This window comes from Muscardinus avellanarius (assembly GCF_963383645.1).
Source record: "Muscardinus avellanarius genome assembly, chromosome: 16".
In the NCBI taxonomy this organism is placed as follows: Eukaryota; Metazoa; Chordata; class Mammalia; order Rodentia; family Gliridae; genus Muscardinus; species Muscardinus avellanarius.
Window position 1 is genome coordinate 73,931,599 of NC_137802.1, and position 14,696 is coordinate 73,946,294.

The 14,696-nt window shown below is 63.8% G+C and overlaps 1 protein-coding gene across 1 annotated transcript in view; it reads left to right on the forward strand.

The window, feature by feature from the left end:
* ASPSCR1 (ASPSCR1 tether for SLC2A4, UBX domain containing) overlaps positions 1–14,163 on the forward strand; it is a gene marked incomplete at its 5' end in the record, with an annotated part of 47,499 nt that extends 33,336 nt beyond the window's left edge. The window contains 9 exons of the mRNA XM_080712967.1: positions 8,120–8,259; positions 8,478–8,559; positions 9,069–9,135; positions 9,717–9,779; positions 10,097–10,149; positions 13,487–13,538; positions 13,711–13,780; positions 13,846–14,021; positions 14,102–14,163. Of these exons, the coding sequence (XP_080569093.1) occupies positions 8,120–8,259; positions 8,478–8,559; positions 9,069–9,135; positions 9,717–9,779; positions 10,097–10,149; positions 13,487–13,538; positions 13,711–13,780; positions 13,846–14,021; positions 14,102–14,115 (717 nt within the window). The 3' untranslated portion in view covers positions 14,116–14,163. The remainder of the gene's footprint in view (positions 1–8,119; positions 8,260–8,477; positions 8,560–9,068; positions 9,136–9,716; positions 9,780–10,096; positions 10,150–13,486; positions 13,539–13,710; positions 13,781–13,845; positions 14,022–14,101) is intronic.
* Positions 14,164–14,696: the final 533 nt, after the last annotated feature.

Sequence of the window (14,696 nt, forward strand, 5' to 3'; positions counted from 1 at the left end):
GCACGTGAGGCCCAGGTGGATGGCTTCTGAGCATGTGTTTGTGGGGCTCTGTTGCATCCCACCTTGTCCCTTCTCTGGGAGCCACTGTCCAGATGGGCTTCCTGGCCCTTTACCTGACTTGTCCCTGTCGTCCCTGGCCTATGTCCTGGCCTCATCTTGGAGCCTTGTGGGCAGTTGCTTAAGTCTCCCTTGTCTCATCTGCAGAATGGGGGTGCTTGCGGCACCTTGGACTGAGTGCCGGAGTAGGTGGGGTGGGGCCCCAGCCACCCTCAGTCATGGGCTGGCAGTTCTGAGAACCCAGCTGTCTCCAGCAGCAGGGCCAGGCCTGGGCTTCTGCCCCCGCCTCATCTCCCACTGCTGTTTAAGATGGTGGGTCTGAGTCTGGTCCCTGGCTCCAGGCATGGGTTCTCCTGCCTTTGCTGTTCTTTCACATGGTTCTTCACTCTGGTCCTGGCTTGGGGCACAGCGGCTCCTGTCTTTGTGGTCGTCCTGTCTGGTTCCTGCCTCCAGACACAGCAGCCTCCGCCTTTGCGGCTCCCGTGTCTCCCTCGCTGTGGCTCCTGTCTCAGGGCGCAGAGTCCCACCTTGTCGTTCTCACTCCCAGGTCTGCTCCGTGGGAGCTCGTGCTCCTCATAAAATGCGCGTTCCTGTTTCAGTGGAGCCCACCTTCCTACGCGATCTCACCGTCACCATGCATCAGACCTGGTCCTGCATCTCACATTGAGGTGACCCGTTCTGGGAACAGGGAGCAGGCCTTGCTGGGGAGGCCCGCTGTCCCCTGCGTCCTGCCAGGTCTCTGCCCTTTGCCTGCCGCCCGCCTCCACCCACCACTGCGGGACCCTTGCTCCTGGCCGGCCTTGGGGCCGGGGGCCAGAGGTTGGTGTGTGTGAGAACCAAGGTCCGCCATTGGTTATCGCCACTGGGGCTGCCGCTCTCTCAGGGCTACCTGTGTGAGCCCATGTGGGCACACTGTAGTCCTGGCACTGTGTGAGCCCCCATGCCGCAGGGAAGCGCTTGCTCCTGCCTCCTGCCACATACCTGGTGGTGCGCTGTGGCTGTGGCCACTCCCCGCTAGTCCAGGTCCTGCGTGGTGCCCTGAGCCCGGGGCTGTTCTGTGTGTCCTTGTGTGGTAGCAGGAGAGGGGACCAAGTCCCAGGACCTGTGCATCTTGGTGTGGGATAGTGTGCCCTGCCCCAGTGATGGTGACGCTGCCTGAGCCTCCTGGAAGTAGGGCTGGTTGGGGGCTGGTGCTGGGCCTGGCCACTTCGGCCTGTTTTTTTGGGACCCCGGGTTTGAGGGACCAGCACTGTCTTGTGTGCGGATGGCTCGGCCTGGGCAGGGCCTGACTTGGATATGCCTGCCGTGTTGGGGCTGGCGCAGCTGACCTGGGCTGCTCTGGGGTGGCTGGCCCTGTCCCAGGGAAGGGTCCCAGTACAACCCCAAGGGCTGATCCAGGGCCGCAGCCAGAGCCCAGGAGGGGGTGCGTCCTCCCGCCTCCACCCGCCCTGGGCCTTTGATCTGGAGCAGGCGGCTGATTGATTGCGGACAGTCCCGCCTGCTCCGCAGGCCTCTTGTCACCAGCAGCCACACGCCCAGAGGGCCAGCCAGCCGCATGTGTCTGCTCTGTGTCCCTGCCCCGTCCTGGGGGGAGGGGGCGGGCGTAAAACAGAGCTTTTTGGGGGAACTTCAAAGGTGCACTGTAGTAATCAAAAAGAGTTTCCAAGTTCCCCATTAATGTTTTGCCTGTGTGTGGTTTTTGGATTTAAATAAAGACTTAGAAGAAAGAGACAGGATAAGATGTAGGCAGGTCCTCACCGAGGCCGGGGTGGTGCACAGACCCGGGCGGTTCCTGCCTTTGATCTCAGGCATTAATTATTAGAAGGTGGTTTTACTGCGATCAGAACTGGGCGCTGGGAGAGGCTGGGCTGCCCGGCGCCCCCTGGCCCTGTCCTTTGAAGTCCCTCCACGGCCGGGAGGCCGCCCTGCAGCTCTGCCTGCCTGCCGATCCTAGCAGACCCCCCCCCAATGCTGGTGGACGCCCCAGCAGCTGCTGGCACAAGGGCTGATCCCGATCAAAGACCTGTCCGCGGGCAGGGCTGGCGGCTGCCGCCTGCCCCTCCCCCGGGGGGTTTCCTCAGCGCTGGGCGCCCTCGTCAGGAGGCCTGGCCTTCGCCCTCTGCCCAACACCCTCAGGACTCCTGGGGTTGTGAGGGCATGCCTGGGAGGTATGGGAGTGTGAAGCGCTCGCTGCCTCAGTGAGGTGAGGATGTGCCCGGGGTAGTGGGCACGGCTGAGCCTGGGCAGCAGGTGACCTTGGAGGGCTGGGCTCCGTGCTGTGTCAAGCCTCCTGGCTGCCCTGCTGCTCCTCAGCCCTGCCCTCGCCTCGCCTCGCCTCGCCCTGCCCACGGGTCAGCCTTGTGGGGGTGTCGTGGACAAAGCCCAAGCCCAGCTGTCCTGAGCCGCAGGCCATGCCTTCATTGCAGGCCACAGGTTTGCTGGCAGAGGGCTCAGCAGCTGTGCAGGTGGCCCCTGCACATTTTGGCTGCTTTGTGTGTGTGTGGGGGGGGGGGTCTGGGGACGGAACCCAGGGGCATTTGGCCTCTGAGCTATACCCCCTGCCCTATTTTTTATTCTTTGTTTTTTGAAACTGGGTCTCACTGAGTTGCAGAGGGCCTCACTAAGTAGCTGAGCCTGTCCGCGAACCACGATCCTCCGGTCTCAGCCTCCCGAATGCTGGGATGACGAGCGTGCCCACCACGCCCGGCTCTTGGCTGCTTTTGAAGCCTGATGGCTAGCAGGTGACGAGGGGCTGAGGTTCCCCATATGGACTGTGCTGGAGAGGTCCTGCAGACCCAGGACCGCATGCGCCTGCCGTACTTGGGCCATATCTGCTGGGCAGTCCCTCCTCCTCCCTCGGCTCTGTCTTCCCTGAGCTCCCCAGAAGCGGGTGCCAGGTTTGCCAGGAGACCCCACATTGCTTGCGTTGATTTTTTCATTATTGGGGGATATCCATGTGTTTTCTTCATGCGGAAAGTGGTTGGCTCCACAACGTGCAGGTGCTGCCTCTGCAGCCCGAGGTTTGGCACCCCTGTCCTGTTCTTAAAAGCCTTTCCTCACTTCGCCGTGATGTAGCTCACATTCACAGTAGAGGAGCCGAGCAAGTGAGAGGTGCTCAGGGGCAACCGACACCACCTGCCGAGCACCGGCACTGCCAGCGTGTGCTGCCCACGCGGTGTCGGAGCACGCAGACCGGCGGCACCTGGGCTCAGAAGCACGTCTTTCTTGCCTTTTCCTGGGCTGTGCAGAGCCTGCGCCTGGGCCACAGTGCTGCGAGGTGCCGCAGCCCGCTGGCGGTGGTCTTCACCCTGACGCTGACTTCAGTAGGTCTGGGTGTCCGTGGGGCTGGGGGGGGCAGGAGGGGCTCCGGAGAGTGATGTGTTCTGCTGACTGCGACTGTTTCTCTGCGCCCCAAGGTAAACCAGGGTCCGTGGGGACATTGTGGCCACAGGCACTGGCACCCACCACCCAGGGCTGTGGCTGTGGCGGTGGGGCTCTGAGCTGGGCACGGCGTCGGCTCCAGAGGAGGGCAGGCTGCATAGCCAGAGACCGTGTGTGTGGGCAGTGCGGCCTGGGCTGGGGTCGGCGTCCCCGCTTCTGGCCTTTCAGTTGTCTTCTCCCTGGCCACGTGTGGTTGCGCGCTGGTGGGCAGGCCCGGCTGGCGATGCCACAGAGTCGTGCCCAGGCCTGCCGAGGCGCCGTCCGCTCCGGCAGCCGGGGCCGTGCTTGTTGCTGGGGAGACAGGCACACCTCAGAGGCCGTGGTGGTGCGCGAGTTCCAGCCATGCCACCGAGGCCGGAGCGCTCGTGCTGACACCACGGCTCCCGCGCCGGCCACATGCTTCGGCGCCACCCTCCCGAGGGCAGCCGGACATGGTGAGTAAGCCGGGAGGTTTGGCCCGCATCCTGTCTGTAGTGATTCATGAAGCTCAAAGCCGCGAGGGAAACAGTTCCCGTTCCCTCCTCCCAGAACCATTGTCAGAGCAGCCCAGGCTGAGGAGACCAGGACCCTCCGGAGAAGCCCTAGAACCCGAGGCAGAGGCCGCTCCAGATCAGAGCAGCCCAGGCTGAGGGAGACCAGGACCCTCCGGAGAAGCCCTAGAACCCGAGGCAGAGGCTGCTCCAGAGAGCTTTTGCATTTTTTTCTCCATGCTTCATCACATCCTGGAAAATTACTGCAAGAAATGCCACCTGCCAGTCGTGGGGGTGCACTTGTCCCCCAGCACTCGGGAGGCTGAGACAGGAGGATCACAGTTCATGGCCAGCCTCAGCTACTTAGTGAGGCCCTCCGCAACTTAGAGCCCGTTTCAAAATTAAAACATCAAAAGTAGAAAGCTCCTGTTTTCAGTCCCCAGTACCTCCCCCCTCCCCCCTCCCCCCAAAAACCAGAAAAGACACGTTATCAGGATCCTTTCTTTTTTCTTTTGTGTGTGTGGGGGGTACTGGGGTGGAACCCAGGGGCTTTTCTACCTTTAGTCTATACTCCCAGATTTTTTTTTTTTTTTTTTTTTGCGGGTCTGGGGTGGAATCCAGAGGCATTTGACCTCCGAGCTACACCCCCTACCCTATTTTTTATTCTTTATTTTGAAACAGGGTCTCACTAAGTAGCTGAGGCTGGCTTTGAACCTGTGCGATCCTCCAGTCTCCGCCACCCAAGCGTTGGGATTACAAGCATGCGCCACCACGCTCGGCTCTTGGGAGCATTTCTGACAAGAACAAGGCCAGCCAGGCCCAGGCGAAAGCCTGGGTGCACCTCCAGGGCCCAGACCTGGCCCTGCCTGCCCACCTCGCTGAATGGTGCCTGCAGCAGGGCCCATCACCAATCCTCATGCCTCTGTGCTCCCCGAGCCAGGAGTCAGGCCTCCACTGCCCCTCAGGTGGTGGCACGGCCTGCCAGCCCTCAGAACTGCCTCCCTCCTGCTCTGGCTGCCCCCCCACAGTCCCGCCTCAGTTTCCCCTCTCTATCATGTGGCAGTCATAACAGCCCCACCCTGCAGGCCTCAGAATGGCCCCAGCTCCCCCTCCATGCAGATTCCTTATCTGCCTGCCCTGCTCTGGCTGCAGCACCTGGGCACCAAACATGTGGGGTGGAAAGATGGGGTCCTGTGTTCTTGGAGGGTGATCACCTTCAGGAGCCCAGGCCAGTGCTGTGTTCTTGGTGGCCTCTGAAGTCGTGCTGGAGACTCGACTTACAAAGGTGTCCCAGGCTTCGTCTCTGGCTTCCACTCTCCTGCAGGACTCAGCTCTGGGCCCCCTGTGTCAGCTCTGGAAGACACACAGGATTGGGGTTTGGACAGCTCCTCTCTGGCAGTTAGATGCCCCGGGAAGTGGGGGCTGGCAGTGGCAGGGCATGGTCCCCAGCAAGATAGCCTCACTTTAGGTGCAGGGACAGAGACACCTGCAGGGTGGGAGGTGCTGAGCCCGGATGCAGGTGGCCTGTGCGTGGTGCCGCTGAGCTGACGGCGGCGGGCCTCGGGATGGTCAAGAAGTAGGCCTGTTGGGAGCTGCCTGCCCAGCCCCCACCCCTTCCACTTGCTGGAGTCCCTCAGTGGGGAGACACATCGCACTGAACTTTCACTGGGCTGCACCATGTCTTGGAAAGATTCACCCTCAGCTGCCACTTGGCCTGGGGCCTGGGCCCTGCACCTTCTGCTCAAGCCTCTTCTAGCTTGGGAGTCATCAGGAACCCTCTAACTGCCCTGGAGTCCTCTCCCAGCCTCGGCCAAAGAGAAACAAAACCTCCTCTTGCGCCCCCTAAAAGCCAACTGGAGGGAAGAACAAGGATGGGCACTTGCGCATGCCTGTCCCCTGCACTGTCCTGTGTCGGGCTCGGGGACATCTCTCCTAGCATCGTTCTGTCCAGGCGATAGACCCAGCCCCTTTCCTCCTCTCCTCCCTGGTGGGCCAGTGTGGCCTGCCCCCTGCAGTTGGCACTGTGCTTTCCCCCTGCCTGGTGGTGTCTCGTCCCAGACATCTCTGCCTGCACCTCGGATGGGAGCCATGCGTAAAACTACCCATCCCAACAACAACAAATGAGAGCCAGGTGCTGGGCAGAGTCCCGAGTAAACAGGGCCAGGGCGTGGCTTGGGACAGGGCTCTGGCCTTCCCCACCCGCCGCAGCCCCTCCCTGCCCAGCGCCGCCTCTGCCACGGAAACTCCCGGGAAGGCTCCAGGGCCCATGATGTCTCTGCTCACATGTGCCGTCAGTTCTCTGGCTTCTCTTGCCACCCTTTGGTGGCGAGGTAACGTTTCCTATCAGCCCAGCCACAGAGCTCTTGGGAGACTGAGGGGTCCCACCTGCCCTCTCTGTGGTCCTGGGTCCAGCCCGACCCTTGCCCAGCGGCTCTGCTCTGGTGGGCACTGTGCCCTTGCTGCTCTCCTGCACTGCTCCCCTGGCAGACCCACACCCAGTGCAAAGGAGGCCTGTGGGTGTGACTGGCACTTGGTCTTGTTTGACAGACTTCCCAAGCAAAGTCAGGGAGTCTGGGTTCAAAATATTGAGGAATTTAGTTAATTTCATTTTCAACTGAAATTAAGTGACCTTGTGGTATGAAGGGGATAGTGGCTGCTCATGTCTCCCATCCTGGAAGTGGCCTGGGGTGTGTGGGCCATAGGATTATCAGCACTTCCCAGGGTGGGCATGCCTGCATCCTGCCGTCCCCTTGGTCCCCAGGCTATGGCCAGGAAGTACCAGGAGAGCCCAGGGTAGCTGTGCTGGCGTCTCTCCTGTGGCCAAGTCTGGGGGCAGGGGCCCGGTCTGGGTGGTCAGGCTCAGTTCACTCTTGGGCCTGGGGCTGGCTCTTCAGTAAGGGCCTGGAACTGGCTACCAAAGCCTACTCCTTAGCTTAGGGCTCTGAGACTTCATCTGCATCAGGATCCCAGCCTGCACTGGTCCCCCAGGGCCAGGAAAGCTCCCGGGTGGGGGCACCTCCACGCACTGCCCGCCTCCCTCCCTGGGAGGGCCCGCGGAGCCGCGGCCCTGCTGGAATGTAGGCGCTGTGGCCACGGGGCAGCCTGGCGCCTGGAAGCCTGGCAGGAAGAGCTCTGGTGTAGACTGCTTGCGGCGGCTGCTCTGTGGTTGTGGCTTTGAAGGGGCAGCCCCCTGGGGCTTTGGTTAGCCACCTGTGGGCCCCTGCCACAGGCCTCCTCCAGCCAGCCCTTCCTGTCTACTCTGCCAGGACAGTGCCCCAGGTCAGAGGGTCAAGGTGTGACCAAGGACCCGACCTCCATGGATGGTGGCTGGGTGGTCCTGGGGACCCAGGGCAGGTGCTCATCAGGCCGTCCCCTGTGGGTGAGCTGGGCCTGGGAGGACAACCTTGGGTGATGGGGCCTCGGCCTGGCCAGCTATGGAGCTATAGGAGGGAAGGAAGCTGTTCCTGGAGCCTCCAATCCTGTCCCCACGTGGGCGCCGAGGGGCAGAGCAGGAGCAGAGGCTGGGGCCACCCGCCATTGATGTGTGTGTGCTGTTTTGTTGGAGAAACGAGCTGAGTGGGCCCCGCTGGGCACTCGTTGAGCCTGGCTCCCTGGGGTGGCCTCAGCCCGGGGGCCCACCTTCTGGGAGCACCACAGACAGCGGCTTGCCTTGGGGGTCTCCATTGCTGTTGCTGCTACTTAGGAGTGGCGCTGTCCTTTGGTCCCCAGGGTGGGCAGCGGAAGGGCTGGCTGGCTCCCCAGAGGAGGGAGAGGTGGAGTCAGCCACGGCTGAGAGGGCACTGGGGGCAGTGGCTGGGGTTTTTGCCAACTCTAATTTGAAGGCTGTTGCTGCCTCTCCCCTCAGTGGCACCCCTGACGTGGCCTAGAGCAGGGGCACTGCTTCCGGGTCAGTCGCTGTCTGGCTTCTCCCTGACGCGTAAAGTGCACAGGGAGCTGCCTGAGCTGCACTCATCCAGTGCCCTGGGTAGTGCGGGTGCCGGCCCTAGCTGGACCTCAGGGTAATGGGTGTGCTGAGCTGTGGGAGGGGCTCCAGCTGGCTGGCCCCCGGCTTGCCGTCCAGGGCCCACCGTGCTAAGATGGAGGGTGCTCCGCTCTCCCAGGAAGCACGTCAGCCTCCGTCTTCTCCCCAGCCCGTGGACCGAGACCCCGTGGTGTATCACCGTGACCTGGGGGACCTGCTCCAGGCCTGGCCAGCAGAGCTGCCCGATGAGTTCTTCGAGGTGACCGTGGATGATGTGCGACGACGCCTGGCCCAGCTCAAGAGTGAGCGGTGGGTGCCCTGGTCCCTGTGACACCTCTTGTGCCTTCCTGTGGTGGCTCGCCCAGTGGGTGCTGCCAGGCTTGGCCCTGGTCCAGGCCCCCACAGCCCCGTTCTTGGCGCACCTGCAGGTGTGTGGGCTCCTAACCCCTCCCTGCCCTGGGGGGCAGCCCTAAGCCCTGGGTGACACCTTCTGAGGGACACCTGGCTCTCAATTTCTCCTGCCACAGGAAGCGCCTTGAGGAAGCCCCCTTAGTGACGAAGGCCTTCAGGGAGGCTCAGATGAAGGAGAAGCTGGAGCGCTACCCGAGGGTATGGCAGGACAACGTCTGTCCTCATGGGGTGGGCCTCAGCATGTGGCCACGACGTGCCGTGCCATGGCGTGTGGTCACAGCACACAGCCTGTGCCACTGACAGGGACATGTGCATCCCCCGTGCTGGTAGAGGGGCGTCCTGTGCGTCCGTGGTTTACCAGTTAGCCAACCAATCTCTCCATGTTTTATTTGGACGTCTCTTGTGGTGCTGGGATGGGGCACAGGGCTCACGTGTGCCAGGCAAGCACCCCACCTTCGGGCTATGGCACAGCACTCTGGTGGAAATCTTAGAACAGATTTTACAACATAGTGTCCTCAGAGTGCCTGTGTCCACACAGCGGTCCCCGTCCCCAGCCATGCCTCAGCCCTGTCGGGGGGCGTGGGGTTAGGCTGCACAGCCTGGCCAGGGGCGGCTAACGCTGCCTGGGGTGGGTTGCATGGTGAGACCGCCCTGTGCTGGGCTGAGCTGTGTCAGTCCCTCTGACCTTCCCACTTGTCCTGGTCCAGGTGGCTCTGAGGGTCCTGTTCCCTGACCGCTACATCCTGCAGGGCTTTTTCAGCTCCACTGAGACAGGTACGCAGCCCTGGTGTGGGCTGGGCCCCTGAGTACCTCTTGGTCCATCCCTTCTGAGCCACAGGAATATGGCTGCCTGCTGTTTAGGTCCAGGGAGCCTGGACAATGGGGGCTCAACTCCTCTCTGTGGGACATCCAGAGGGGCCCGAGGTGGGCCTGGTACAGACCATGAGCCGGCCTTGCCACAGGCGCTCAGGTGCCCAGGACCCCCATCCCTAGAAGAAGGCAGCGAGGCAACCCGGTCCCAAGGGCCTCCGTGTCAGCGAGCTGGCTGGCACGACAGCCCCAGGCCTGCGAGGCCCTCCTCCAGCAGAGCTCCGCTGGCATGGTGGGGGAGCCCCGGGCTGAGCAGGGCTCTCCTCAAGGAGGGAGGGGGTCTCAGTAGCAGCCTGTAGGGCCATCTAGCCGCGTGAGCACCCAGGAGCTCGGAGAAGCGGAATTGATCCCTCCCTTGCTTAGCCTCTGCTGAGAGAGTGGGAACGGTGTCCGAGTGTGGGCACAGCCTCGGGCTGGCAGTGGGGCAGGAGGGAGGCCCAGGCGGCAGCCATCCACAGCCCTCTGCTGTCTCTTCCCTCCTCTAGTGGGGGACCTGCGAGACTTTGTGCGGAGCCACCTGGGGAGCCCTGAGCTGCCGTTTCACCTCTGTGAGTCCCTCCTGAGCCTGCCTCCAGCCTTCGCAGAGCCCTTATCCAGGCTGGCCTGCCCCCCCCCCGGGGGGGGCTCGAGGGGCCTTTCCATAGAAACAGAAACGTCCTGAGGCCCGGTCATCCAGCACCGCCCCTGGACCAGGCGGGCTCGGTGCCCTCTGCTCGGCAGCCTGGCCTCCCCAGTGTCGGTTCTCAGCTCAGGCTGCGGGGAGGGGGGCTCGCCCCAGTCGGCTCCTGCCGAGGTGGAGGTGGGCCGGGGCCGCCTGGGCCCAGGGCGGGGACAGCGTGCTCCCTGACACAGCCTCCCTCTGCAGTCATCACACCTCCCAGGACGGTCCTGGACGACCACACACTGACCCTCTTCCAGGTACTGACTGCTTGCTGGGTGCTGCTGCGGCAGGGCCCCCTGGGAGGGCGGGAAGGGTGCAGGGTGAGGCTGCGGTTGGAGGGTGCTCAGGCATTGCCGCAGGGCAGTAGCGCCATTTAGAGCCGGCAATTCAGAGGGAGCCGCGTGCCTCTGAAGTTTTCTGACAGGGTTTTCCAACCTCCTCCGCTTCCTGCCTGGCCCCGGGGTGGGGATGGGCCTGGTTAGCTGGCCAGCGTTTGTGCCGGGGCCGCCAGGCGGTCTCGGTGCCTGGACTGCTGAGCGACTCCAGCCCCTTGCCCTGCATCCGGGTGAGGAAGGGCCGTGGCAGGGCTGGCGAGGAGCGCCAGGGGGTCCCGAGCCTGTGTCCCCGGGCCCCTAGGAGGGCCTGGGAGGTCCCAAGGCTGAGGCTGCCTGATCCTGTGCCCTGTCCACTGCCTTGCAGAGCCAGGAGGAGCAAATGTCCTGTCCCTTCACAGTAACCCTGGGAGAGCAGCTGGGGCCTCCCCAGCCTCTCTGGCCTAATGGTTTCCTCTTCAAAGTCTCTTCAGATATTTTAATTAACAACAGAGGCCGCCCGGAGGCCTCTGCAGAGGTCTGGTTTGGGGTGACAGGCTCCACCGGCTGCCTGGAGCCGCCTGTTGGGGTGAGATGGGGCACGACAGGCAGGCGGGCTGGAAGCTAACCAGAGACCACGGAAGGAGCTGCAGCGTCCTGAGGAGATTGCTCTGCCTCGCTGGCCAGCCGGCTAACAAACACTGAGCTTGGAAGATGCTCTGGGATGGAGGGCAGCGCCTGATGCCCCTCCTGTGTCAGGGCTCGCCTCCCAGCCCCAGGCACCTCTCGTCTGCCCATCCAGATCCTGGCGACACTGCCCCCACCAGCAGCAGCTGTCTCCTTTCATCCATCAGCCAGCCTCAAGTGGGGTGCGGGCCTGCCCGTCCCAGAGCTGGCAGGTCCTAGGGAAGGAAGCCTGCCTCCCTCCGGCGGGTGAGCGGCGGCGGGCGCGGAAGCCGTGGCTTTCATGTCTCTGGCGGCCTGCTGCCCGGGGGTGTCTGGAGCCGCCGCCTGCTTCAGAGAGCCAGGGTGTGTGTGAGGGGGTGGGGTGTCGCTGCCCTAGAGAGCAAGCATTTCCTGGAGGGCCAGTTGGGGTGAGGGCAAGGGGAGAACGCGGGACAGAGCCCCCCATATACCTGAGCCTAAGCTCAGGGCCTTGCCCTCCCCAGCCAGCACTCACCCAGGCCGAGGACCAGCAGTGCTCTCCGGGCCCCTGGCTTGGGGAGGAGGGGAGTCTGGGCCCAGACTCAGTCTGTTCTGCAGCAGCCCCTAGCCCGGGAATCTCCTCTCGGTCCTCCCTGTGGGCCAGCTGCTGCCTGGTGTCTTGTGCCCACCTGCCCTCTGGACCCTCAGCTGTCTCCAAGGCCCAGGGGGTAGTTTGAAGGTTGTGGTCAGATCTGTCCCCAGCCCTCCCTCCGTGAGTGTGCTGGAGCCAGGCGGTAGGACTGGCCAGGGCCTAGCATCCCAGCCAGCATGTAGCCCCACGTGTGGAACAGCCCTGGGGTAGTGAATGGTGAAGTCCTTCAGGGCTGCTGCTGTTGGGTAGGCAAAGGGTGGGTTCTGGTGGTCAGGGTGGTTTGTGGTCCACTTGACTGTCTCATTTGATTGGGACCAGTGGGCAGGGGCTTCAGGTAGGCGGTGAGGCCTGGCTCAGGAGGGGTTGATCTGAGGGGCTCGGAGGACTCTGGGAGAGGCGGCCTTCTCCCAGGCCTCAGGCCTGCACACCCTTTCTCCAGGTGGAGTAGAGGAGGCAGTGAGGGGCAGAGGTGGGCCCCAGTCCACCCTGCAGCAGGCCTTCCACACCCCCAAGCTGAACGCAGCCGAGGCTAGGCCACAGCCCAGGGCTCAGCCCTCGAGGGAGCCCGTCACCGGGCTGAGGCCGGCATTAGGCCGCCGCTTCCCCTTCCTGTGAGTTCAGCCTTCTGCATGGCTGTTTGTGTCCCAGAAGGTGACAGCCAAGGTGGGCGCAGTTTCTGGTGTCCTGGGGGTGGGCACGTTGAACCTTCCACGGGTGGGAGGGGAAGGTACGGCGGGGTCCAGGGAGGGAGGCTCACTTGGGGGCCATGTGGAGGCTTTGCCTCCCTGGAAGCCCCAACAGCCTTGATGCCCCCATCCACTGCCCTCCCAGCTATGGCCCAGCAGTGCTGCTGTCCCTGCTGGGACTGGGCAGACACGGGCCAGGCTGAGACTACACCGTCCAGTGCGCCCAGCCCATGTCCCCGCTTAGCTCCCGGGCAGCGCCAGATGAGGGTCCCGTGGGGGGCCTTGCATGGCCTTCTCTTCAGGTAGCTGACAGAGCTGCCTCCGCCTGGGGCCTGCTGGGCCTGCGCCATAGGTCAGTGTTTGGGACCCAGAGGCCAGGCCCGGCCACTCCAGAAGGAAGGCTTGGGCTTCCCGCTCTTGACGGCAGGCCCCACCTACCCCACAGGCTACCTCTGGGGGCTTTGATGCAGGCCCCAGGACGGTTTCAGAGCCTTCACCCCCTTGTTGGTGCCCCTCCCTGCAGGCTGGAGGCTGTTTCAGCCTTCCTGGGCCTGGCCTTTGAAGCCTGCTCTTACTAATCTTCTAAACATCCCCAACCCCACCCACTGCGGCTGCTGGGAGCTGCACAGGGGGCAGTCCCTCAGCTGGCGGCAACAGCCCCAGAAGTGCTGCTGGCTGCCCGCCTTGCCCAACAGCCTGTGACCCCACCTGCCCGGGCACGGGGGCTCACCAGGATGAAGGGGACAGCAGAGCGTGTGTGTGCAGGGAGGCCCAAGGGAGCCGCTGCCCTGCCCTGCCCCCGGTGTCCACCTTGCCTTGTGGATGGAGGTCCCGGCTCCCGTGGGCTCAGGTGCCTGGGGCCTCCCGCCGACTTCCTCCCTGGTCAGCCAGTGACCACGGCCCTCCCAGGGCATGCACTCTGCAAGGCCGCCCCCATCCCACCTGACATCCCCCAAAGCAGCTTGGGTTTGGCAGCAAACCAGGCCTGCCCTCCCAGTGCACTGTCTCCCCTCAGCCCAAAGGAGGCCCCACCCACAGCCCTCACTGCCTTTGGGGCAGCACCCTGTGGTCACCGTCTCTAGACCACCCCTCAGGGCAGTCTGCTCTGGCTCCCGGTAGGGGACCTGCAGGTATGTGCTCGAGTGCAGCTGGGCTCTGAGACTGGACCTCAGAGGTCCACTCATTGTGCAGCCGGGTGGGAGGGAGGCGAGGCCCAGTGCTGGGGCCCATTGGTCTGCAGCGCCGCTGCTCGGGCCTGGTGCGTGCCCCCCGACAGCCAGAGCCCCTGCCCTCCTTGCAGGCGAACCTCTTCCCCGCCGCCCTGGTGCACTTTGGAGCAGAGGAACAAACTGGTGAGTGGGGCTCTCTACCACACTGGCCACGCCAGCTGTCCCACACCTGGACCCCAGCTTGCCTGAGGCACATGCCCGTAGGCTGCTCGGTCTGGGGATCCGTAGCTCCTGACACTTCCCTTCCTTGGCCCTCGCCTGCCCCGCCAAGGTGAGGCGCACTCTGGCCCCGCAGGACACTTCTTGGAGCCAGGACTACTGGAACACGTGGTCTCCCTGTCTGATGCCGACATGCTGGTGGCTAGGTAGGTGCCTGTGGGGCGGGGCCTCCCACAAGGTGCCAGCCTTCTGACCTTGCCTCTCACCCCAGGTGCATGTCCAGGGCCGCCGGCTCCCCACCCCCACTGCCAGATCCTGACCCTATGGCCCTGGAGTCTGAGCCAGCTCCTGAGGAGGGGGCACTGGACCCCCCAGAGCCCATCCCAGGGACGGCCCAGCCCGTGAGGAGGAGCCTGGGCAAGGTGCCCAAGTGGCTGAAGCTGCCAGGTGCCTGCCAGGGGCGGGCGGGGAGGAAGGCCAGCCAGGAGCCGGGTGGGCCTGTGGTCACCTTGGCATTTGTACTGCAGCCGGCAAGAGATGAGAGCTGCCAGCCAGCGGTGTCACGCAGCGACAAGGACCCCACCCACCCCGAGCAGGAATAAAAACTCGCGCTTCTCTCCAGTCCTCCCCTTGTCCTTTCTGCAGAGAAGGTCCTCCTTGTTCACCTGCGGCTGCCAGGCCAGCCCCATGTTGCTGCAGACTAGGGCTTGGTGTTCCCTGAGGAAGGCCTGGCTCGCTGGCTTCCTCTGCGTTTCTCCCTGACTGGCCTCATTAATGACTCCTCCAATGGCAGTGTAGGCGGAGGCCTCCCCAGCAAACTCCCTGAGGCAGGCCCTCTCCCTTCCCTTCCAGAGCGGGCACCCCGAGCTGGATACAGCTGTGGCCCCTCCCCACCCACTGTGGGGTGCAGGCAGGTGCAGCTGCTGCTGCCTCCAGAGGCCCCAAGGCTGCTCTAGGGCTCCACAGGGCAGCTCTTCTGCCTCGAGGTGACTCCACACCTGGCCATTCCTCAGACCTAAGGTGTGCAGCTCCTTGGGCCCAAGACCACCTGACCCTGGGACATCCCCCAACTGCTGTGTCTGGGAGCTCCAGGCTGCTGTGGGGCTTGGGGCAGGTAGCCCT